Raw genomic sequence first — 26929 nt, forward strand, 5'->3', positions numbered from 1 at the left:
CTTTTTACCAACCCAAGATGACCAGCCCAGTAATAGTAACCCCCTCCCTGCCCAAGAAGGAATGACCTTTGCTGTCTCTATCATTGTCATTCTTTGCTGCTGCCTATCCTGGAGGAGGAAATGTTAGTACAACCGGGAAAAAAAGACCCACAATGCATAATAAGTATTGACCGGTTCCTCTCGTTGTAAACAAAAAGATCTGACAACTAACAATATTTCCTCATATTGTAAGTCATGTCATGTACCTTGACTTATTTGCTGCAGATTTTGTGCTACTTTATGACAATGGTAAATGCTTTTTAAAAAAAATGGGGCAGCAATCCGTGGTGCAACAGTTTTCATTACAAATAGTCCTTGACTTACAATTGGTTGCTTAGCAACCATTCAAAATGATGAGTAACCCCAATCCCCCCCCCCCAAAAAAAGGTTCTTCTGACCAATTCTGGTTCCAACAAATGGGGAGGAGCCTCAGTACCATGCAGAGATGGCATTCTGCCAGTTTGCCCCAGTTTGGGCGAAGCGGTAGTGGCGGTGGCGGGAGGCTCCACCCACCTGCTCAGACCATCACGGACGCTCTTCCAAACCAGTAGCAAAGGTAAGAAGATTGCATGTCTGGTCCCATGACCACATTTTTAGCTTGTAGCAAACAGCCTGAATTTATGACCATTTAGAGAGCTCCACAGTCACGAATCTATGATTTATGATGTTTTTCCAGTTTCTAGGTAGGGGGGAGGGGGGAACACCCATAGTGTACAATAAATTTGCTGAACAACCACAGCATTCACTTAACAATCACTGCAAAAAAAAGTCATAAAATTGAATCGGTCACATGATGATCCAGTTTATGATTTAGGACTGTAGGCTCAGTTAAAGTCGTAAGTCAAAGACTAGTATACTTGGTGCATCACTTTATGGTGACTGAATTCAACCACACCCAATGGCCTAAGGGACTCTCCTTCCCACATCCAAGGGCCTAAAGGCTGTCCTTCAAATTTGTTTCCAAAGTAGGTTTCCCCAAGTACAATGACTTTTATTCATCACTCGTTTTATGGTCGCTGATGAACACTGTGTATTGTTCATAAAGAGCTACAACACTTAAAGACATCTCTAAACAAATGGTGCAGATTAACACAGAACCTCAAATATCATATTCATACATTATCTAAAATACTAGGAGAAAGGATAAAAAGAAAAGACTCTCTAAAATGCTTAAGGCTAAATTACCAAACAAATGAGAAACAAAAATCCAATATACCAAACTACTGAAGTGCAAAAATGCTATATTAATACACTACTAAATGATTAAAATATTTGAGGTATAACCAGATTTATCAGCCAGACAATCTGTCTCTTTATTACTGTTATAGGCCAATGTCAATTATTTAAATGTCCATGAAACAATACATAAAGCAGTAATTCTTATCTGTCTTGATTTATGTTCCTCTTTATAGCAGCTGTATCTGGCAGGCTGCCAAACAAAATTAGGCTACTTTCCCTGCCATATTAAAATCTTTATCTTCAAGTAGATAATGTACATGTAATATATTGAGTACAAAAGGGATGTTTTGTATTAGGAGGCTGTTATCTAGATTTGGTGAATATCCCTATAAAGGAGAGGTTAGAATATGGACTAGCTTTTCTAATATAACGTTCCCATATGAATGGGATCTTTCATTGATCAGGAAGTTCTTGTATCTTCCCTCAGGGAATACTAAAGGATGGAAGTATTGTAACCTTAAATATCTGTTTACACACTGCCAATTACCGCATGTATACACAGACAAATTCTTACACAGAAATATGAAAGTATGTGATTCTCTGGGTTTTGAATCTGTCTGTGGTTGCTAGGACTCGAAAATAACTTGATGGCACAAAATTAATCAACCAGTTAATCAGCGGTCCTCTGGTCCTTTAATTTGGAGCATTGTATTACCATGCTGGCTTTCAATGTGGGTGCCACCAGCAAGCTCCAAGCAAAGGAGGATCCTAGAAAGTGATCTGATCAGCACAGACATTTCTCAGCAATATTTTTCATGATTATTAATGTCCCCTAAAGCTTCACAGCTTTTCTAAGAGTTATAGAAAGAAGGCAAGATGCAAAAGGTCCTCTCTTAGAGTCAGCATTTTGCCCCTAACAATCTGAGTGCTGATTTTACCAACCTCGGAAGGATGGAAGGCTGAGTCAACCTTGAGCCTGCTGAGATTTGAACTGATAAATTGCAGGCAGCTGGCAGTTAGCAGAAGTTGCCTTCATTACTGCACTCTTAACCACTGTGCCACTAATAATATTAGTTATTACTAAAAATTAACCTCGTTTTGAATGTTAACAAAACAAATGAGATCATTGTAGATTTTAGAAAGAGCTGACATAGTCATGCTCCATTTTGTAACAAGGCTGCAGCTGTGGAGATGGTCAATAGATAACTAACTATCTGACTTGGTCTCTTCATAAGTTAGTGAAGAGTGCAAACCAGCGCCTTCATTTCCTGGGTCAGATGAGGAGAGCACATCTTTCTCCTTCTGTCCTGGCCACTTTTTACACAGAGGCACAATTGAGAGTGTTTTAACAAACTGCATCACTGTTCGGTTTGGTGGCAGCAGTGCCTCAGAGAGAAAGTCCACTCAGAGAGTGGTAAGGACAACCAAGATTATTATAGGAAGCTACCTCCCTGTTACTAAGGAAACTGCTTATAAGCACTATGTGCTTGGAGCTGGAAGCATTGTTAGAGACCCCACACACCCGCTTCACAGTTTGTTTCTGTTGCTCCCCTCGAGGAGGAGGTTACAAAGAGTTTCTAGCAGGACTACCAGATTCTGTAAAACTTTGTTCTCTATGTCATTGTCGGGTAAACTCACAAGATTTGTTTTTCTCACCATGCATATATATACATCCAAACTAGACTGTGATGTTTCTCTGTGTCATATATGTGTATATATTGTGTATATGCATAATGGTTATCTTTTGAGAGCTGAATGCAACAAAATTTCATTTTAATGTATGCTGATTACTGTACATTTAAAGTGACAATAAATTCTATTCTAAAATCTATGCTATTCTACTGTATTCTATTCTATAATGTTGGATCAACAAACCTGTGCTTTTAGCAAAGAGATGGGGGCTGCCTGGCCTGCCTACACCTCAAACAGCATCCTTCACCACTGTTTGTATTAGTTTTAATTGCTGGGAGATGGTTGAACACATTTTGGGGGCCACAAGTTACTCATTTCTACCTTAGAAGTTTTTATTTCTGTCTCCAGATATTACCTTGGGGAAAAAATAAAGCAATCTAATCTGATTCTCATTTATTTGAAGCACAGTATAAAAGAAACTCACATCTAATAGCCTAACCTTTAAGATACTCACCAAGTACAGAAGCAATGAGATGGACTCCCAATTCTTGGCTTTCATACGATCAATTTCTTGCCCTCCCTGTGAGATGCTGGCAGAAGCCAGCTGTGGAGGTAAAGGAAAGATAACAGAACTTGAGACAGTTTTCCAATGATAACAAAAACTAGAACTATAAGGTTTCATTGAAATGATTAAAATGTAAACTGCAGGTCTAAGCTCTTTTCCAAAAGAGAGCACTGGTCGAGGGAATTATTAGACCTCATAAAACAAGACATTGAAATTATTTTGGTGGGCTACAAAATGCACTCATGTTTAAACAAAAGATAACCCATCTCCCTGTTTTAAGGACCAAGCATAGCTACAACATTTGTCCCATTTATTTTCAGATGGAAACCACAATCAGAAGTGGACATTTTATTTATTTGTAATTTAGTCTTATAAAGCTGTCCAACTCAACACTGACTTTGGGTGGGGCACAGATTTAAAATAGATTCAGTACCTTAAACACAAAATGAGTAACATAAAAATAAATGTAGCGGAAGAACAGACATAAAACCAAAGAGATACTGCACATCAGCTGAACACACCCCAACTTATCCCAGAGCTTGAGGAGATATAATAGTTTTTTATAGACAATTTAAAAGCTCGCATGGGTTGGAAGAATTTAAATTTCTGAGCATTCCAAAGAGCAGGTATGTTTCCTGTATCCCATCATATTAGATTGCTTCATGGATGAGACATAATCTGTGCCTATTGTGTTGGATTTTACATGGTGGGCAGAAATGATAAGACAAAGCTGGTCCCAGGAAGATAACCAGGTCATGAATAGTTTTATAAGTGATAACCAGGGGTGGGACCCTGCCGGTTTAACAATCGGTACGGTGATCGCATACTTCAGGCCTCTGTTCCGCCCATGCCCGATGCACGCTCCACAATCTGCTCTGCCGTACAAATCAGCTGAGAGAATATAGATAAGTAAAACACAAAGGTGGGGGGGGGGCACCTAATCGTCAGAGAGAACTGGTTCACTCCCCAGCTGATTGTTGGAGCTACCGGTTCGTCAGAACCGGTCCGAACCGGCTGAATCCCACCCCTGGTGATAACAAGCATCCTGAATTGCATTCAGCAGTTTACTGAAAATGAATGTAGCTGGAGTCGTGGAAATGTTACATGGGCATACCAAGAGTCACCTCTAACTGCTCATGCTTCTGTGGATCATCAGCATACTGATGATGTCTGACCTCCTGTCATTTCTTGACCTGACCCAGGAGTTTCATGTAGAGGTTGAATAGAGCCACAAGGCAACCCACAAATCACAGATTCAGGCTGGATCTCTCTCCACTTGTCAACACCAAATGGAAGCGGGACAATCACAGCAGCACCATAACTCTCATTCCCAAGCCTTATATCTAGTCCTGAAGAATGTCATGATTGATACACTGACTAAGAGTTCAAGAAGAATGAAGACAACTGTCATCATTTCCATCTGCACTTTACCAACAAAGGGATGCCACACTGGGTCTGTACTGTGTCTTGGCCTGAAAACTGTCTGAAAATGGTCCATATTATCTGTCTCCTCAAGGGCCCCTTGAAGCTGTGCTTTGACCCTTTTCTTAACAACCTTCCCCCAAAACAGAATGCTAGACTGGATAAAAATTATCCAGAACCATTGGGTCAAGTGATGACTTTTTGAAGAGGAGGCACACCACTGATTCCTTCAAGGCAGGAAAACCATCCTCTCTTTCAAGGATGAATTTACCATCCCATGCAGCCAGCTACTTGTCACCTCCTATGAAGCCTTAAACAAGGGACATGGATCTAATAAGCAATTTGACTGGACTAACATTTTGTTTCCAATTCCTCAAGAATCCCAGAACGAATTTTTAGTTTACAGGACAAGATTGTGTCTTGGCCAGTTTGTCAGGACTTGTCCAGTTGAAATCTAACTCAGAATGGAACCAAGTGACTTCCTCCATCAGATGCTATTGAGCAGCACAAAGATAGTGTTGAAGTACGTATTCAGCAACTATTAGTAAAATATGAGGAGGAAAATAGGAACGCATGAGAAAGAACTTCAAGATTATCTGACCTTGGAGTTCTTTGATATAAAATGAGGGAAGAGGAAATGCTGTCAGGCTTTCTGTTATTACATCTATTATAAAGTAGAAATCTAATATTTCTGATGATGATGTTTTCCAACTTGAGATCATGTCACAGTTACCCCACATATGCCATGTGACCATCAGTGTGTATTCAAGTCCTCAGTTCCCTAGGTCATGGTCCATGTGGCCAACATCTCCAGAGATGCATCAAATTCTGTCACGTGAAGACAAGCAAAGTCTCCCAGAACTGTCAATCTTGGATAGTTGCTGAACTCAATGACAGAATTAAACAGCTTAAGCAGGCATTTCGCTGGGTAGCAGGAAGAACAGTTCAGCAGCAACAAACTCAACTGCTCCCTTGAGCTCAACTTCAGGCCCAGGATTTCACATCAATTATCTGCTGCTCAAATGCTCTGAAAACCACTAGGGCTTTCTAGATGAGCTTTCTCAGCGTTGTTCTTCCCAAGCTGTTTTCCTTTCCCCTGGGAAAGAAGATAAGATCCGTTTCTTTTCCCCTCCTAGATAGGACATAGTTCCATGGGAAGGGCAGGAAGGTCTCTCTTATTATCCCTGTTCCGGGCTCTGTGAAATATTTTTCCTCTGCAAATACTAAACCTGCTGACTATCTATCTATCCATCCATCCATCCATCCATCCATCCATCCATCCATCCATCCATCCATCCATCCATCTATCTATCTATCTATCTATCTTCTGCCTCTATTGTTTTACAAAAATGTCTCAAGGTGGTAAACATATCCAATACACCTTCCTCCACCTATTTCCCCAAAATGACAACTCTGTGAGGTGAATTGGGCTAAGAGAGAGAGAGAGAAAGAGTGGCTGGCCCAAAGTTACCCAGCTGGCTGGCTTTTGTGGCTTTACAAATAGCTTTGAAAGCCAGAAGGATTGCCCAGCAACATTCAGACAAGAAGCCAAATGCTCTCTCTCACACACGCATAATATTCTCTCCTGTGTGTGTGTTTTGAAATCCAGGATCCCATTTAAGCAACTAAAATCTTTGTCAGGCTGACTTCGCTGATTTTATTAGAAGTTCTCTGTAACTAAGGGTTGTCTTCTGTTATTTCAAATTAACTCCCTTTAATATTTGAGAGAATTGACTATAATTTGAGAGAGTTCCTTTTGGGAGATGGGTAGCTTTATAAATTTAATACATATGTAAATTGAAATGGGCATTTCCCATTAAAGCCTTCCTCACATGTAAAGACTGCAAGATGTACTTCTAATTCTTAGGATGACAAGATTTAGTTAGGTTCTTGCTTTTCACTTTTTTCTAGAGATACTCTGTAAGGTATCTTCCTTTCCCAACTTGCATCAATAAGACAGAACTCCAAAAACATTTTCCCACACCATGTTGCCTTCATGTCATCCCGTGCCCAAGAGGCATCCTTAATTAAAAATAGCATTCCCCCCCTTTTTTTTCCTGGCACCAAGGATGGTAAAATCCATTAAAATTTATCCCCATTGCTTTGGAAAGAAGTCAGGTAATTAGTAGGAAAAGTGATGAAGGATAAGATTAGCAATAAGGGCAGACAATTTCATGCCTGTATACCTGTCAACCTCGAAACGGATCAGGCCTCCTGCAGCTACTTTTTCCATTTCTCAGATTACCACACAGGTGGTGGTGGTGGGGTCTGGAATGTCAGCCTAGACAACAACAATAGAACCAGTAGGGGAAATTTTGAGAGTGGAGAGGGAATGGGGATTTTGCAGTATCCTTCCCCTGCCATGCCCACAAAGCCACACCCACAGAACTGGTATTAAAAAAAATTGAATCCCACCACTGGTGGGAACCAAGGTCATCTCAACAGGTGCTGGCCAGAGACTGAGGGGAATTGCCAAGGAGATGCCAGGACACCTAATTGGACAATGTGACCTGGGACCTTGAGGGAGGGAATTATCTATTCTTTAATTATACTGAAACCATGGGAAATATTTAGAGCTGGTTTCGTTTTCATTCGTGCCGAAATGATGTACTCAATAAAACAGTCCTTTGAGAAAGCTGAGAGTCTCGACGTGCTGAATAGGTTGGGTTCATGAGTTGGAACCTTGACATTCCTGTCAAGTAAGAATGAAAGGAAGCATTTCAAGTCCAAGGGTGTGTCAAGAGATTCAGCCTGGTTACTAGCAGCTTCATTTCATTTTTCCCCCCTCCTAGAAACATTCAAAGAGTCTACCAATGGGATAAAACCAATTCTTGCTCTTTAAACAGCGTGCATGTGTATACACACACACACACACACACACACACACACACACACACCAATCCTAGCCTCCTTCAACAAAGATTGCCTACCCCATCTATTTTTCTCCCCATCCTTCAAATTGAGCTGAGTTCAAGCAAAACCTGGAAGTTGACTGCCGCTTCCTTCTTAGGATATTTTTGTTCAACTTCCCTGACTAGCTTAGAGCCTTCGTAGTCTTATCACATAGTATTAACCAAACCCACCATTGTTTGATTATCAAGCCCAGACACGTGGTGCCCCCTGCTCTATGCACTAAGCAGACCTGACCAAGGAACCAATTCACTGGGAGGCTAAAGCTTTGGTTGACATCATCTATAAGGAGAGAAGCTTGCAAGACTGAGTGTGCTGGATAGACCTCTTCCTTTTTATAATCCAGAAAATCGAGAGATGTTCCTGCCTGAGCTATTTCCAAGAGCAATCTCATAGCTTTGGACTTTAAAATGCTTCAGCCCCTTTTGCCTAGGCAACAGTTGGTGCATATCTCTTGACAAGGTCATCTGCCTTACTGCCTGCACTTGAGATAATGAAGTAAATGGACTTTTACCAAGTAGGCTGATGCAGAAACAAATCCCTTTTCTCCATTGCTATATTTCCAATCTGGTCAGTAGTGAAGGCATTTACTAGCACTGAAACGGAGCTGAGTAATGAAGAAAGAATGAAGCAACTTGATTTTCCTCTGTCGGTCCTTTTTGCTTGCTTTCTTGTATTCTGGGTTGCTTATGACTACCAGGTAAGTTGTTAAATCCTGTATCAGGCTGCATTTCCAAACATGAAGGTGGTCCTCGACTTACAACAGTTCATTTAGTGATCGTTCAAACTTATAACAGCACTGAAAAAAGTGAGTTACAGCCATTTTCCACACTTAGGACTGTTGCATAGTTAGCAACTGACTCATATTTATGACGGTCATACTGTCATTTTGAAAACCTTCTGACAAGCAAAATTAATGGGGAAGCCAGATTCACTTAATAAGCTGGGTTATTGACCTAACAACTACAGTGGTCCACTTAACAATGGGGGCAAAAAAAGGCATAAAATGGTGGGGCAAAATTAACCTAGTAAGTGTCTCACTTAGCAACATACATTTTGGGCTCAGTTGTGGTCGTAGGTCAAGGACTATCTATATTAGGCAATCAGCAAACTCCTCAGCTCAGGAAGGTCAAGGCATGTGCCTTTTTTTCTTTTTAATTAGCTTAAAAGGTTCAATGCATGCACATTTTTCACAGGTGTGATTAAAATAATGAAAATCACTTCCCTTTAAGCAAAGAACATTTAAAACACTGCAAATTCTGCAGAAAAAAACCCCATTCATCTTCTTTTCAGAACCCCCATAAAATATGCTTTTCCGTTTGTGTGATATGTAAATTTAATCAGTTAAAAACTCATGCATTTTGAAATGTCTATGGAGATTCTCAGTCATCCAGGTCATGGTTGTCCCAAAGGTGCTTTTTCAATTGGACTTTCTGCTTTTTCTTTGAATATGTTTCACTTTTCATCCAAGAAGCTTCTTCAGCTCTGACTGGATGGCTTGCATTTAGGAAGGGGCAGAACATAGGAGAACAAACCCATCAGGACAAGATTCAGCAGTTCATCTGCACTTAAAAAACAAAGGTCACTCTTTTGAAGACAGCAAAGTCCGCATTTTGGACATAGAGGACCACTGGTTAAAGAGGCCATCTACTGTATGTCAAAACTGAACTTCCCTCTCTCAACAGAGGGGGGATTGATACGACATCATTTATCTCCAGTCTACAACACAGTCCTTTCAGCAGTTCCAAGAAGGCTCCACGCCCATTTGCATCACTCAGGGGATCCTGGGGACACAGATAAACTTCCAGGTGGCCTCAACGATTCTCTAAAAACAATGCAAATGACCAGCTGTCTGCAAGGAATATAAATCCTTCCATTCCCCACCATCCAGCCAGAGCTGAAGCAGCTTCTTGGATGAGAAGCAAAATATCTTCAAAGAAAAACCAGAAAGTCCAGTTGCCTCTTGAAAAAAGCACCTTTGGGATAATGCATTTCTATTTGATTGGGGCAGCCTCTTCAAGGGTTAATCTTTTCTCATACCCTGAAATAATTTTTAAAAATCATAAATTTTCTTGGGGTGGGGGGGCATGTTTTAAGGGATTCACAGCAAAGACTCAACTGGTGAAGAATTTTCCACTACGGTGCTCTCCCTGTTGAATTGCAGTCGTCTAGTGGAAAAGGGTAACAACATTTACCTGCAATGTGCCAGCTCGAGGACTGTATAATAAAGCTGATTGCCCAGTGCCCACAACTACTGTCCTCATTTCCAGGACCCCCTTTCACCTGGCAGGATGGCAGAATGAAATTGCAACCTGCCATGGTGTCCAATCAACAAATATACTGATTCCCAGAGGCCAGAAATAAGGAAGCGATCATACTGAGTGGCACCTCTATCCATCACTAATAGCCGGTGGGTTTACCTTTTTTTTTTAACATTTGTGTGGGATGATATAGTTGCACATGAGGTGAGTCACTTGAAATATTACCAAGAAGAAATGTCTTCGGTCAAGGAGAATTTGCAAAGCCGTGGAACTGGTCCCTGAATTAGGGGTAGCAGACAGCCATGTCCAATTTGCAAATGTGTGTCCAGTCTGATAACTGGAAAAATCTCAAGATGATCATTTGGTCAGACGTCCCCATTCCCTTGTTTTCTTTTACCAAGTAGCAGCCCAAATGTCGGGTCTGTGAGAAGCAGTGTTTCTGAGCGTGACCTGCATGAATTTTCTTCCTTTCGCGGATCGGAAGGAAGCAGAACTTTAACGCAGGTCTCTTATCAGAAAAACATATGGGCTTAAGGAAGACCAAAAGAGAATGGCCAGCTGTTAACAGGAGATAATGGGCACCAGAAAGGCCCAAACTCCTCTTGAGGCTATATTTTTATGACGGCAACTGAAAACGTACAAACTAGTTGCACATGTTCAAGTATTCTTTATCAGGCAAGATGATTCCACAGAAGAAAAATGAGCAGAAGGTAAAATCAAATTGGGCTTAACGTGCACAGGGTAAATCTAGCTTTCATTGTCTGCCCCTCTCCTTTTATCCCTTGGATTTTTAATCATGTTGATTAATGAAGAAAACATTGAAAACTTGAAAGCCTGAACATGCACACCATTTGCTAAATCTTCAGGTGGAGAATAAAAGTGTGCCTTTTGGATTTTTGTTTTCCTTCTGGCTCGCCTGTCTATTTTTTTTCCGCATACAATAAGCACTATTGAACCGGCCACAATGACTGGACATACCACATTAAGCAAAAGTCATTCTAGGCATATATACTGTTTCAAATACTAGTTCCTTTAAAAAAAAACCTAATGAAGTTGATTGACAATGTATTTTTCCCCTAACCATCAAAATTAGATGTATATATAACTTTTGTCACGGTGAACATATTTTATAAAAGGCAATCATGATTATCAGCCTTAAAACTGACCAAATACAATTTGTCTCCATCTTTCTGCAGCAAATGAAAGAGAAATTACTTTCTCAGTAAACAAATTATTTTCACTAGCATTACAAATAAAAAGAAGCAAACAAATCACCAATTTTCCATAGAGTAAACCAAAAGTGAATGCAAGGAGAGAACAAAGGAAGCAATTCAGAGGTGTGCCTTTTTATAAAAATGACACCGATAATGACCATTGTGTGAAAGAGAAGGAAATGGCCCACAGCACAAATGTGGTATCTTTAGTCATACATTACTGTATATTTGCTAGAACATTTGGATCTCTGTTTCCCAGAAAGGTTTTTAAAAATAATTCAAAACAGCATTCAGGAAAATGAATTGCCATGCTCCGATGTTTCAAAAGATGATATGCAAGAGTGTTTTTAAAGATTAATAACATTGAAAATATTTTGTTATGCAACAGACATGTTTTGATTTAATTTTAAATTAAGCCCCGGCAAAAGATAGTCCTTAGGTTATTTTTAAAAGAATAAAAACAATACAAATGTTGACAGAAAAAAAAACACGAAAGTAATAAAAAAAATAATGTGGAAAAAATGCAAAGAAAGAAAAAAGAGAGGAGAGAAGGGGAGAAGAGGGGAGAGGAAGGGGGGAGATGAGAGGAAGGGGGTGAAGAGGGGAAGAGGGGAGGGGAGAGGAGGAGAGAGGAAAAGAGGGGAGGGGGGAGGGGAAAGAGAGGGGGGGAGAGGGAAATGGTTCGCAATCTATGGACCTTTGTTCTCCACTAAGCTATGGCCTCCTAATTGTACTGATCTAGAGAAATAAAAGAGACTTGGGGAGTCCTGGAGGAATAACACATGCAGGAAAGATCAAGAGTTCCACTCACAACCAGAAATTCCTTGAGATGGCTCTCAATATTTTTGTTGTAGATGGTGAAGAGTGCAGCCGACACCTGGATGATAGCTTTGGCAAGGCAGTGGATATTGTTTCTATAACCTGCAGAAAAGAAATAGCAACAGTTGGGTTCAATCAGTAGAGTGGACCATGGTATTCTTAGTGATGTTGGACATACTACAGCTATTTGGCTTTGGCCAAAATACTAAGTCGTGGCGGGGGGAGGGGGGGCAATATTTCAGGGGCTGAGGATATAACCAAACCTCCTAACAGCCCCATGTTATGACTTTTTGGCCACATTTGTTAAGCAAATCATTGAAGTTGTTAACTTAGTAACATGGTTGTTACGTGAATCTGATTTCCCCATTGTCTTTGCTTGTCAGAAGATTGCAAAAAGTGATCACATGACCCTGGGACACTGCAACTATCATAAATATGACCCAACTGTCAAGCATCCAAGTGTAAATCTAAAGGCGATGGGGATGCTGCAAGCGTCCTACATTATGGCAAGGGGGCATCAAATGCTGGAAGTAGTCCAGAGCTCCTTCTGACTATCATTGCCTAACATTGATTCTTAGTGCAAGTCTTTTTAGCTGCAGCCAGCAATACTGTTCATGTTAAGCTTACTCCCTAACCCCGGTGATCCCAGGTAACAAGGCGTACTTCTAGCTAAGATCTGCCTCCTCATTTGCTTAGCCTTTAACATATTAGAAAAGAGATGGAGACACTGAACTGCCCCAAGGACTGATTCCATTCCCTCTCATCCTGCCTACAGATAGAATACAGAGTTACAAGAGTTCGTTTTGTGATTGTTCGAAGTTACAACGCCACTGAAAAAAAGTGACTTATGACCGTTTTTAAGACCTTTGCAGCATCCCCATGGTCACGTGATCAAAATTCGGACTCTTGGCAACCAATTCATCTTTATGATGGTGGCAATGTCCCAGGGTCATATGATCCCCTTCTGTGACCTTCTGAAAGCCAGATTCACTTTACGACTGTGTTTCTAATCAAATGCTTGCAGTGATTCACTTAGCAGCTGTGTCAATGAAGGTTGTAAAATGGGGCAAAACTCACTTAAGGAATGTCTCACTTAACAACAGATATTTAGAACTCAATTGGAGACTACCTGTAATTGTCAAGGAAAGTGAAGGGAAATCTCACTTTATCCATCATCTGGCCATCACTTCCATATAGAGGCCTGGTTTGACCAGAAAAGGAATGAACACTTCAGGTATTCTCAGATGGCAAGATCTACAAACATTTATTTTTGTTCTAGCTGCTCCCTGTATGTGAATCAGATCCTGCTGGCATCTGTGGCTAAGGAGAGGGGAACAAAGTATGGTGAGGAGAAATGAGATGCTATGTTGTTGATTGAATCTCTCTTTGTGTCTGTTTCTGTCTCTGTGTGTGTCTCTCTCTGTCTCTGTCTCTCTCTCCCGGTATTCACTATGACTGTGTTTGACATGTTTATTGTTTTAATAGGGATTTTGTTTTGCATACAACAGCACAAATCACTTCTTGTGAGATGGGCAGCCATATAAATTTGATAATTAAATGCAAGCAAGCAAGCTTAAGTCTTCCACAACTCGGCTGCCATAATCCAGGCAACCAGTAGATGGCAACAAAAAGATGGGTCCCTGGATTTTTGTATCTTAGACATGGCAGTCGTAAGGAAGCTACCCCAAGTCAGGATACAGATTATGATTGAAGTACTGCAACCTGAGTTAAAATACAGGACAGGTTAACATGTCATACAAACCAGATAAGACAGCAAACAAGTATATTACCAGACATTTGGAGAGGATGCTCCATGCTGGTATTACGTCTCTTACCATCTATCTCAGTGAGGTAAATAGAGGAAGGATCTGAGACCAGGAGTGGCAGAGACACAGCTATGAAGACCAGGAGCAAGCAGGCCGTCTTGTAGTCCTCCTCAGGGGACGAGCTCTCTATCAGGGAGACAAAAAGAATGATGTACACCAAGAGATTTCAGAAATAGGCCTGATTTATGTTAGCAGTTTCCTTTCCAGCTCAGCTGCTCAGAAGGTTTGCTCTCCCCCCCCCACCCAAAAAAAGGAGGGGGGAAAAGGAAAGGTGAATTAAAAAAAATATATGATGGTTCTGACAGGCCACTAAATTAACTGATGGAAGGAGCTGGCTAGCTGAACAGAACTGACACTGCTCAGCTCCGCTTCAATCAACATGTGTGCATCATAAAGAAAGAAATGAAAAGAAGGCACTGCTAGAATAATGGGTAATGGGCTAGAGGAGAGGAGAGGAGGAAAAAAACCCATAAGTTCTTTACATCTCATTAGTGTTCCTTAGACAGAGAGGGAGACCAATGTGCCTCTCTGGTGCAGATTATGCATTTGTAAGCATGTTTATGCAAGAGGAAAGAGAAAGCTGATTTGATTCAGTTCATAATATAAAATGAATATCAACATTGCCCTCTTCAGGCCCCACTGATCCTTGTTTGGAGACCATATTATACAAAGTGATGCCGGAGAAGCCTGAGGGGAAAAAGTGGCTGGGTTCACAGGCCCTGCCAAACTTTAATGTGGATTGTGCTTTTTGAGACTCATTTGAAAACCTCAGGGTTCCCCCCCCCCCCTTATTGCCTGTTCAACAAACCATAATTTAATCCAAGCATGTCATGGTACTATATATGTTGGGGGTGGGAGGGGGAGGATTTCTTACACAATTGGCTTGGGAATGTAATTATTGTGGAAGGAAAAGATGACTTTGGTTGAATGGTGCCACATAACTATGGTTTCTTGAGCCAGCAGGAAGAGGAAGGAAGCAAGCTTGCAGGGAGTCACTCCAGGCAAAAGTGAGATGCGTAACAAACTACAACAAAGTCACAGATTCAGCTTGAAGCTAGCATGGCAGACGCCAGGGAAATAAAAACTCGCTTAGTTAATACAAATACTACACAGTTCAGAAAAAAGGAAAATATTCAAGACAATTAGGATTGTAAGAAGATGACAGCCCCGATCTATCAAATTCACTGTTTTGCAGATCAGTTTGAAACAGATTCTTTAATTCCTCAGGCAGAGAAGAAACGCATAAGCAAGCACAGCATCAGATATTGCCCTTAGTTAAACCCTTTCCAACAACAGTATTAGGCAGTATCCTTACACAAAAGGATTTTGTGAGAAATTGGTCACAATTGCACCCAAGCTTTCAAATTCCTCTCCAGAACTTTTCACGGAGAAAAAAAAATGGTACAGAAAAGAAAGAGGGAAATAGGAAAAGTGACTGAATGCTTCAGCCATGGAGTCTGCATTTAATTACAGTCTTGAGATGGACTGGGAAGAAGCCTGCAGACTTTCAAATTAGGTTCAGTCAGGTATTGAGGCAGTTTGGGATCGCATTGGGAACTCTCCTAAAAGCTGGAGGGAAATTAAGCTAATACAATCCTGGGTTGTATAAACAGAGACATAGAATCAAGATCATGTGACATATTAGTACTGCTTTATAAAACCCTAGTAAGGCCACACCTGGAATACTGCAACCAGTTTTGGTCACCATACTACAAAAAAAAATGTTGAGACTTTGAAAAAAGTTTAGAGAAGAGTAACTAGGATGTTCAAAGGGCTGGAGACTAAAACGAATGAAGAATGGCTGCAGGATTTTGGTTTGGCTAGTCTAAAGAAAAGAAGAATTAGGGGCGACATGATAGCAGTTTTCCAGTTTTTGAGGGGCTGCCACAAAGAAGAGGGGGTGAAATTATTCTCCAAAGCACCAGAGGGCAGGACAATGGTCGGAAACTAACCAAAGAGAGAAGCAACCTGGAATTAAGGAGAAACTTCCTAACAGTGAGGACAATTAATCAGTAGAATAGCTTGCCTTCAGAAAATGTGGGTACTCCATCACTGGAGATTTTTAAGAAGAGACTGGACAGCCACTTATCTGAAATAGTATAGGTTCTCCTGCTTGAGCAGGGGACAGGACTAGAAGACCTCCAAGGTCTCTTCCAGTTCTATTCTATTCTATTCAAGTGAAGAAAAAAAACAGAAGCATACTTCTGAGTATTCAACTTCCGAGATCCGCAAGTGGACATCGCCCATTGCCCAGAGGCTACTATACAAGGACAAAACATGCACGACAAAGTTCGTTTGGAAGTGGGAGAAACTTTGAATGTAATTTACCAGATTCCTTGCATGGATTGCCCCTGAAACTATATGAGACAGACAGGGAGGGAGCTAACCACCAGATTTCGAGAATGCGAGTAAGCGTTAAAAGAAGAGATCCTAACTCATTGGTGGCCTCAGACACTGCAATTAACAAGGACATGTATTCGATTACGCAGCTACTACATTGTTGGTTGAACAGAACAAAAATAGCCAGAGAACTGATTGCAGCCTGGGAAACGGGCTCCTTGTCAGACAACAGCAGTGCTGATTTACCACCAGTTGATCAGGTACTTAGGAGCCGAGGGCACATTGGCACAAGGATACAACAATCAATGACTTAATAGTCAGCCATCAATACCCCAATTAAGAACTAAAATAGACACACAACCAGGTACCATGTCCATACATTACATAAAACAGCCCAATGCACATATTCTGGAGAGAGAGAAGTTCCCGGAGGATGGGCCCGAAAGCTTGGAAAAATAAACCTATAGTTCTGGTGATTGACTCAGATTGGATCTGGCAATGTTATCCTGGGACGTTCATTTTCTGTAGTAAATTTTTATTTTTGAAATTCTAAAGCAAGAAAGTTACAGACCAGGGATCAGGAAAACCTTTCATCGGAGTGTCAAAATGGAGGGGATTGCCAGAAGCTGGCTTAGATGCAGTAAAGAGGGGGGTTGATTACTGTCTTTTTCACCACTGATAGAATGATAGGAGGACTGTAGTTTTGCTTAGATACTTTCATGATATGAGCAGCAGTCTTTTTGTGGAGAAAGCAGGATTTATGGGCACACCAAGAAGCCGCTGGGACTCTGCTCCTTTTTCCTTCGCTACTAGTTGAGCTGTTGAATTCACAAGATGAAATGGAATATTCTTTATTGGCCAAGGATGATTACACACACAAGAAATTTGTCTCTGGTGCATAAGCTCTCAGTGTACATGCAAACAACAAAGTGATAAGTCATAGATCATAAATCATAAGATATAATCATAAATCATAAGATACAAACAAGTGATAAATAACAATCACACTTAGATTTATATACCACTTCACAGTGCTTTACAGCCCTCTTTACAGAGTCAGCATATTTTCTCCAACAATTTGAGTCCTCATTTTACCAGTCTCAGAAAGATGGAAGGCTGAGTCAACCTTGAGCCAGTCAGAATCAAACTCCTGGCAGTCGGCAGAATTAGTCTGTAATACTGCATTCTAATTACTGTGCCACTATGGCTCTTACCACTATGTAAAATACCAACAGGAAAAGGTAAAGGAAAGATGAGTAATATAAGAAGGTGAGATGATGATCTGCTATTTCTTCTTTCATTATATAATAATATTATATTATATATATAATGATTTTTGTTACAAGCAAAATAAGCAGATCATAGGTTTTTCTCTGTGAAGTTCAAAGATGCTGCTCCTCATCTCTGACCTATGTTGCAGCAAAGGAAGATGGAAAAAAAGACCACTGATCATAGATGATCAAAGAAAAGTATGCACTTCCACAGGAATTGTAGTTGCTTATTGTAACATTCTAGTGCCTTCAATTATTCAAGGTGTGCAAATGACAACTCCACTCTGATCCCATCTGCACAGATTATCTAGGCTTTGAAAATAGGATAAATGTATATATATAAATGTGCCCCAATGTCTCTAATATCTATTAAATATATTAGTCCCCCATTAGGCGTGAAGCCAGCTGATAACCTTGGGCTGGTAGCTTTTTTTCAGTCTTAGGAAGGAGGCCATGGGAAATCACAAAGGACTTATCCAGGCAGTCGGCAAGAACCAGGCATGTTTGAATGAATCTCTAAGTAAGAGATTGCATATATCTCACTCACAGAGATGTTCAGAACCCATAAATACTGTTTATTACACATACTAGACTGCCCCTGCCAACTAAAAATGCAGGATAACGGCATTTTCTTCGCTAGGATCTGGCAGTGGGCCTTTTCAGTACAAACAAACCAGCAATGGCATCCAAGCAGTGACAGCTCCTGGAGACAAGAGATGAAATATTTTTGCTAAGTTGATGCTCAGCTTGGACAGATTCCCTAAAAGAGGATCTTTCCCAGTGCTAGATGATACAGGATCTTTCTGTATCATCTCGGCAAGTTTCTAGATAGGGGATCTTTCCCAGTGCTGTGAAAGATACCCTATCTGGAAACTTACCTAGATGATATAGGAAGGCATACCGCAGCCCTACCGTGTTTCCCCGAAAATAAGACAGGGTCTTATTTTCTTTTGACCCCTGAAATAAGTGCTTGGCCTTATTTTGGGGAAGGTCTTATTATTTTTGAGGTGCAGGAGGCGGCGAACGTGGTCACCTCATGGCTGCTACTGTGTTGCAATATTTTGGAGGGAGGGCTTATTTTAGGGCATGCACTCAAAAGCCCGATTGGGCTTATTATCTGGGGAGACCTTATTTTCAGGGAATCAGGGTACAGTTTTATTTTAATGGGGCAAGCCGGATAAATGTTAGTAAGCTGTATCCTTACCTTTCTTCAGGTTGGCGAGTGCAGAGACCAGGGCTGGGTCGATGTCACAGGGGAGTCCTGCAGCAGTGGCCAATTCAAAGATGCTCAAAGTCACCTAAAGGGATGGCAGAACCAGATCTTATGAGAGGGACAGAACTGCTGCTGGACTTTGTCCCTTTTCTCTTTCTTATAACGTTCCCTGTCACCACGGTGGATCTGGCTTACACCGCATTAAGCAAACAACATGGTAGAATTCCAGACTGTATTACCTCTGACTGCAAATGGGCCATATTTTTTCCCAGGTTGCTAGAAAGAAAGCAGCATATTTTCCTGTGTTGCTAGAAAGAGAGCGACATAACTCTTCAAAATTAAAACAAAAACAAAAAGATCACGTATCTTCACTCTCCAGTGGTAGTTTTTACAAAAAGAGTAGACATTCACAACTTTTAACAAAACCAAAATATGGTTTGTTTGGTTGTAAGCTGAAAACAGAGTAAAATTGAATCTGATATAAAGCAATGTGTGATCCTCTTACTTAAAGGAAATTTAAAAAACGAGACCCAGAAAAAAATGAGAACTTCTTATTTTCCCTCAGAACTTTGCTATTTCATTTCCACGTCATGCGGTTTAAGTTTCATTGTTATATTAAATGTACACATGTGCAAAGCTTGTATTTGACACTCAGCGGTTTTCTACACATTATAGCTCTGGCTGTAGGAAACACAGAGGCTCATGATGTAATGACCGTACATCACAAATGAAGATTTGATGGGCATCACTATCTGGCTTTTTGTCACTCAGAAAACACTTCTCCACACACTAAGATGAAAAGGAGATATTAGATAATTCAACATTGTTTTGTCCATGGTTAACCTAGACAGAACACAAGACAGGTTGTCTCGACTGCTCCATCCTTGTTAGTCTTTTGTCTCAGTAATATTTGCATATTCAGGAACAAAACCAATGAAGCAAAGCAAAAAGAGCAAAACAAGAGATATTCAGAGTAATTGCTAAGGTAGACCTAAAATAAAATGTCATGTAGATAAGTGCTGTTTTCATTGTAAAGTTAAAATAACAGAGGCTTGCAAGTCTGCGTGTGCCCTCTCCCATGCTTTATCTTTGTGAGAACTATGGAAGGTCTCATTTGAGGCATTTACTCAGGTTACATTCCTGTCCTGGACTTAGTCCCCTTTTATTGTCTTGGTCTTCCTGTCCCTCAAGGCCATTCTCCCTTCCCTCCCACACTTTGTGTCAGGGCTTACTCGCTACGCACCCTGCTTGCAAGCGACAACAGAAACAGGGAAGGGGAGAGCAAGGTTTGGAATGCAAGGGAGGCTCGGGAGGGAATTGTAGAATGCAAGAGAGCTGACTGTCACCTAGCAATGTCCTAATATCAAACGATGGGAAAGCTCCAAGGTGCTCAGACCATTTCCCAAAACAAATTGGCTGTAACTGATTACTGGACAATGAATAGTGGGTGGCCCAGGAGAGAAAAAGGGATTTTACCAATGCTGCTTTGCATGCAAAAACTTCACAACTGGCTTTGTGTCTTCTGTGCCTATGTGCAATTATCAGTAAAGTTATACGCTTGGTAAAATAATGTCCCAGGAGTTTCTTTTGCTGCATTTGCCATAGGGACTGTTGACACTTTGCATGTAACCATATGATACCCATTACACAAACACAGCTTTCTAAATGTGGATGAAGTCCTAAAGGTTTACAGTATCTGGAAGAAATGCAGTTTTTAGTTTGAATTTTAATGTAGATTCATTATATTAATTCTCCCAAATATATGACTATGACTATCCATTTCTTGGACAAAGTGACAAAATTAGTGGACTAGAAAAATGTTGCGGATATAATTTACTTGGTCTTCAGTAAGGCATTTGATAAAGTAGACCACAACTTACTACTTGATAAAATAGAAAAATGTGGGTTAGATAGCATCAACATTTGTTGGATTCATAACTGGCTGACCAACCGCACTCAACATGCAGTCCTCAATGGAACAGCATCTACATTTGGGAAATAAGCAGTGAGATACCCCAAGGCTCTGTCTTAAGCCCAATACTCCTCAATATCTTCATCAATGATTTAGATGAGAAGATAGATGGAAACTCATCCAATCTGCAGGCAATACCAAGCTGGAGTAATAGCCAACAGTTCAGAAGATAGGTTTAGGATACAGAGGGATCTTCACAAACTTGAACAATGGGTGCTATCTAACAAAATGAAGTGCAATGGTGAAAAAAGTAAGATGCTACATTTAGGCAAGAAAGACCAAATGCACAGGTATAGTATAGGTGGTACCTGGCTCAGGTAACTGTGAGAGGGATCTTGGCCTCCTAGTGGGCAATCACTTAAATGGGAGCCAGCAGTGTGCTCCAATTGCCAAAAAAGCTAACACAGTCCTAGGATGCATTAACAGAGGGATAGAATGAAGATCATATAAAGTGTTAATACTACTTTATAGTGCCTTGGTAAGACCACACTTGGAATACTGCATCCAGTTTTGGTCACCACAATGTAAAAGAAAATGTTGAGACTCTACAGAGAAGAGCAACAAAGATGATTAGGGGTCTGGAGGCTAAAACATATAAAGAATGGTTGCTGGAATTGGGTATGGTATGTCTAGTTTAATGAAAAGAAGGACTAGGAGTGACATGATAGCAGTGTGTCAGGGGTGGTATTCACTTACTTTTCCTACCAGTTCGCAAATGTGAGCACGCACGTCCACACATGCGTGTGGCCTCCCACGCATGTGCTTTGCTCATATGCATGGCTTGCTATCATGTGCGCAGCTTGAAAACGTGCCTAAATAGGACAACATAGAGCCGGGGCAGGAGAGTGGACCCACCCACGATTTTCACTACCCGTTCAGGTGAACTGGTCCGAACCGGCTGAATACCACCTCTGGCAGTGTTCTAATATCTAAGGGGTTGTCACAAAGAAGAGGGAGTCCAACTATTCTCCAAAGCATCTGAAGGCAGGAATGGAAGGAAACTAATCAAGGAGAGAAGCAACCCAGAACTAAGGAGAAATTTCCTGACAGTTACAATAATTGATCAGTGGAACGACGTGCCTCCAGAGGCTGTGAATGCTCCCAAATGGAAGTTTTTAAGATGAGATTAGACAACCGTTTGTCTAAAATAGTATAGGATTGCCTGCCTGAGAAGGGGATTGGAACTCCAAGGTCCCTTCCAAATCTGTTATTCATTGCCTTGTGCTGTAGACGTCTTATTAAAGTAAGGCAAATAATGTGTTAATGTTTTCTTACTGCCTATGTTGCCTCCCTACTTGCACAAATACAAGATCGGGTGGGAAGAAGAAGCGAAACACATGTGGTTAATTCAGGATCTGTGACAAAAGAAACAATTTCCCCCATTGGATTTGCTCAGGCAAGATCTTGCCCCTCTAGGGTCATACTTCAGCTCCCTGTATCTCAATCTTCCCTGAACCTCACCTCCACAACTACAGCCAAATGCAATTCCTTTTCTTTGAGGCATACAGGCTGCCTGCCTGCTCCCCTGCCTTATGGCAAGGCCACTTTGCATTCCTGGTGCTCCGTCACTGAAATGGGGCCACCGACTCTCTAAATGTATGTACTGGATTTAAATTTTCAGTTGCTTCCAAGAGCCAGAAGGAAGAAGAGAAGAGGAATTAACTGGCTGTGAAAGTCTTCTGCTGATTTCATGTAAAGCTGACAGAGAAGGCAGCTGGGGGCTAAAGAAAGTATTAAAACATTTACGGTTGTTTAAAGCGGAACAGGTCAGCTCCTGCTAACTTATGCCCACCCTATCAAGCATCTCTATGAAATACACAAGCTGATTTAAGCGGAGAGGCTGGCGGTGAATGACAGAGCATCCACCCTCTCATTTAGGTACCTTGTACCAATTCAGCACCCTTGCAGTAAACACAGGAACTTATTTCTACAGATCTTTTCAATTCTTAACTCAGGCCTGTTGGTTCACACTTTGTTTTCTACAGCTAATATAAACTCAGTTAACTTTGTAGACTGGTAGGGATTGCCAAGAATACGGAGCAAATTAAAATGAGCTCCCCTTCCATCTTCTTGGAATCAAAGAGAGACTGTCCTGTAGCTGCAGGGCTCAAAAACATATGGCCCACTGTGTGCTTCTCACCATTGTGTGTCCTGAAATAAGTAAAAGTGTTGTGAAATCATGTGTCCTAATAAACTGTAATTTATTGATCCAATCAAAAACAATATGGAATTAATACAACAAATGATCAAACTAATTTTCACCTGCTTGGACAATTTTTTGACTCTGTAAGGTAAAGGTAAAGGTTCCCCTCGCACATATGTGCTAGTCATTCCAGACTCTAGGGGGCGGTGATCATCCCCATTTCAAAGCCAAAGAGCCAGCGCTGTCCGAAGACGTCTCTGTGGTCATGTGGCCGGCATGACTAAATGTCGAAGGCACACGGAACGCTGTTACTTTCCCACCAAAGGTGGTTCCTATTTTTCTACTTGCAATTTTACATGCTTTCAAACTGCTAGGTCGGCAGAAGTTGGGACAAGTAACGGGAGCTCACTCCGTTACGCAGTGCTAGGGATTCGAACTGCTGAACTGCCAACCTTTCTAATTGACAAGCTCAGCCTCTTAGCCCCTTTGACTTTGTACCCTACTCTTAATCATGATGCAGTTCTGAATGTTAGAGGTCTGTGCAGAAAACAAACCAGGAATAAGGCTGAAAGCTGCAAACAGCGTACTCTGCTTATACATCATAACACACTACAATTATAATTGCATTCAACAAATCACAGTTGCAATATGTTGCTTTTGTGCTGCAAAATTTAATCTTGTTTATTTACTGATTCTGTTTACATATTGTGCTGAGACAAAAACAAGGAAGGCTTTGCATTGCGTGTAAATTGCAAGTATCTTCTCTATGGAAATTTCACAAGCAGAGGATTTTAAACGTTGGCTCCCCAAATGCTTTTTTTCCAACTATCCAACATACCTGCCAAATATATTAAAACATAATCAACCTAACAACCTACAGATAGCCTTCAATGTACAACCACAATTGGAACCAGAAGTTTCATCACTAAGTGAGGCAGTCATGAAGTGAGTCATGCCTGATTTTATGACCTTTTGGTCACAGTCATTAAGCAAATCAATCAATCAATCAATCAATCAGAATAGAGTTGAAAGGAACCTTGGAGGTCTTCTAGCCCAAACCCCTTCTCAAGCAGGAGACCCCATATACCATTTCAGACAAATGGCTGTCCAGTCTTTTCTATATTCAAGTGATGAAGCACCCACAACTTCTGAAGGCAAGCTGTTCCATTGGTTAATTGAGAGTCGCAGTGGCGCAGTGGCTAGAGCGCAGTACTGCAGGCTACTTCTGCTGATCACCGGCTACCAGCAGTTTGGCAGTTTGAATCTCACCAGGCTCAAGGTTGACTCAGCCTTCCATCCTTCGGAGGTTGATAAAACGAGGACCCAGATTGTTGGGGGCAATAGGCTGACTCTGTAAACCGCTTAGAAAGGGCTGTAAAGCACTCTGAAGCTGTATATAAGTTTAAGAGCTATTGCTATTACTATTGTCCTAGCTGCTAGACCGTTTCTCCTTAATTCCAGGTTGCTTCTCTCCTTGATTAGTTTCCATCCATTGTTTCTTGTCTTGCCTCCTGGGGCTTAGGAATCAAAGCACCAGAAGGCAAGACAGAGGAATCAAATCATGTGACTTAGAATCAGAAATCAAATCATGTGAATCAAATCACATGGTTGTTAAGTGAATTCAGCTTTCTCCATTGACTTCACTTGTTGGAAACTGTCTAGGAAGGTCACAGATAGTGCAACTATCATGCCAGTTACATGCCAGTTGCCAAACGCCTGTATTTTGATAATCTGACTGCAGGGACGTTGCTATGGTTGTAAATACAAGGACTGGTTGTAAGCCACTTTTCTCGCCAATGTCATAATTTTGAATAGTCGTTAAATGAATGTTCATAAGTGGAGATCTACCTGTAACCAATCTCACACAATTCAATTGCTACAGCCTTTTCTGCAACAACAGAACTGTCCTGTATCTCTAAGCCATTCCTTGGCCACAAATCACCAAAGCAGCCAATCAGAGGGATACAGATGGCTTGACACAGAGCCTTTCTCCACTGCTACTTCAATTGCTCACCACTTATTGGCATGACATTTTTCTGCTCCCATTGCTGCTCCCTTATTCTACCTCCACTCCCTCTGTTTCAAGCCACTGAGGTCCTCTGACTAGATAATGAGTAACAAAGGCCAACAGACTTGGAATCTTCATGCCGCCTTTGATCAGCACCAGAGGAAGAGAGAAAACGCTAAATACTACAGTATTGGCATCACCAGGGGAGAATCAAGCCTGTTTCGCTCATTGACTGTGGATGAGATGAAGGCAACTTCACGGGAACATGGCAGGAAAAAATGGCAGCCGTGGTTGTGCTGTGCTGTGCTGAACTTCAAGGACAGAAAAGCCCATATGGCATAATTTATGCACATTATCTGCGCCTCATTTCAAGTCATGATATGCATTGTGAAAAGAGAAATGTGTGGAATGTGAAAAGCTCAGATTCAAGTGGAATTGACTAGGGAAACATTTTAAGCTAAGGTTTGATGAGGGGTTGGGGGGTAGAGGAGAATTATTCATTTTTATGTTAATTCAATTAGGGACCTTCCCTTTTGGCATCACTGCCATCACCACCTCTATTTCTTCTTCAGCCTCAAGCACTCTTGTAGAGTTTCCCAAAACTCCATGATGGAGGCATAGGTGGCAGTGCCACTCAGTGGCACCACTTCCTTTCGAAAGGATCAGCCAAGACATGTTAGTGAAGAAATGCATGGATGGCTTTTAACAGAATTTGGGGACTCGGCTTTTTTTTATTATTATTAATGCAGCAGTTCAGGTTTCACTGCTATTGGAGCTCTTTGTTTATAGGTAAAGGTAAAGGTTCCCCTCACACATATGTGCTAGTCGTTCCCGACTCTAGAAAGTGGTGCTCATCTCCATTTCAAAGCCAAAGAGCCAGCGCAGTCCGAAGACGTCTCCATGGTCATGTGGCCGGCATGACTAAATGCCAAAGGTGCATGGAATGCTGTTACCTTCCCACCAAAGGTGGTCCCTATTTTTTCTACTTGCATTTTTTACGTGCTTGACAGAAGCTGGGACAAGTAACGGGAGCTGTTATGCGGCACTGGGGATTTGAACCGCTGAACTGCCGACCTTTCTGAACAACAAGCTCAGCATCTTAGCCACTGAGTCACTGCGTCCCTTTTTTCTTTGTTTATATATATCTTTAAAAAGCAACAGGGATGAGAACAGGGAAAGGAGAAGAGATCAGAAACAACTTAGTCTTCAAAGGGAAGAGCAGCTTACCGTAATGGCTTTCGAGTCTCACCAGGCTCAAGGTTGACTCAGCCTTCCATCCTTCCGAGGTGGGTAACATGGGGACCCAGATTGTTGGGAGCAATATGCTGACTCTGAAAACCACTTAGAGAGGGCTGTAAAGCACTGTGAAGTGGTGTATAAGTCTAAGTGCTATTGCTATTTACCCATCTCTTTGGAGAGAAGCAACTCCAAAAGAAACCTGGAGAAGGGGTGATGTTTCTAAACAGTTGAAAGAACTATAGCAGCAGAGCTGCAGGAAAGCTGAGCAGAGTGATATAACAGGAGCATTAAGGCTTTCCAGATGGATTGGGCTGGGCACCAACACTTAGCTAAGCAGATTACTCAGGAAAGTAAGATCAATCAGTCAATCATTTTCCCAAAAACTTCAACAATGCTGTAATGCCATTGTGGTAGCTAGAGGCAAAAATATGCCAGTAACTTCATCATGATAAAGCCATGTAATGGCTGCCAAGTGATAATTTTTCAATTGACGCAGCTGCAGAAGTGAACCCAGTAAGCAGATATGTAGAAGCAGTCAGCAAAATACACAGCAGAAATCTCAGATTAATTAGATCTCTGGAAATTCAAGTGCAGTACAATAGTCATACGTGCAGAGAAAGAAAGAGTGAAAAAAGATTCCTGAGGTCATAAGTCATACACGATTTGGTTTGTTCTTTAACAGGAATTCTCACTTGAAATGCACATCTCTTCAATATGAACTTGGCACAGTTTAAAATGGGAAATGATTGGGAGGGAAAGAGGGACACTCTATAACTCACGAATGAAGGCAAATATGTGTCCCCGGAAATGTTGCAGGATCCAATCTGGGTCGGTCAGATGATGGTTTGAAATAGGGTTAGATACTTAATCATTACT

The 26929-nt window shown here is 41.2% G+C and overlaps 2 protein-coding genes across 5 annotated transcripts in view; one reads left to right on the forward strand and one right to left on the reverse strand.

Moving 5' to 3' along the window:
* Positions 1 to 26929, forward strand: part of LOC309390546 (gametocyte-specific factor 1-like) — a 194147-nt gene that overhangs the window by 44518 nt on the left and 122700 nt on the right. The gene's annotated exons all lie outside the window — the stretch shown is intronic.
* NCKAP1L (NCK associated protein 1 like) overlaps positions 1 to 26929 on the reverse strand; it is a 97757-nt gene that overhangs the window by 5011 nt on the left and 65817 nt on the right. For all 4 annotated transcript variants that reach the window (XM_081949903.1, XM_081949904.1, XM_081949902.1 and 1 more), the window contains exons 27-30: positions 18683 to 18776; positions 13877 to 13993; positions 12034 to 12143; positions 3365 to 3454 (exon numbers count right to left, since the gene is read on the reverse strand). In XM_081949903.1, the coding sequence (XP_081806029.1) occupies positions 3365 to 3454; positions 12034 to 12143; positions 13877 to 13993; positions 18683 to 18776 (411 nt within the window). The remainder of the gene's footprint in view (positions 1 to 3364; positions 3455 to 12033; positions 12144 to 13876; positions 13994 to 18682; positions 18777 to 26929) is intronic.

This window comes from Natrix helvetica (genome assembly GCF_964273705.1).
Source record: "Natrix helvetica genome assembly, chromosome: 1".
In the NCBI taxonomy this organism is placed as follows: domain Eukaryota; kingdom Metazoa; phylum Chordata; class Lepidosauria; order Squamata; family Natricidae; genus Natrix; species Natrix helvetica.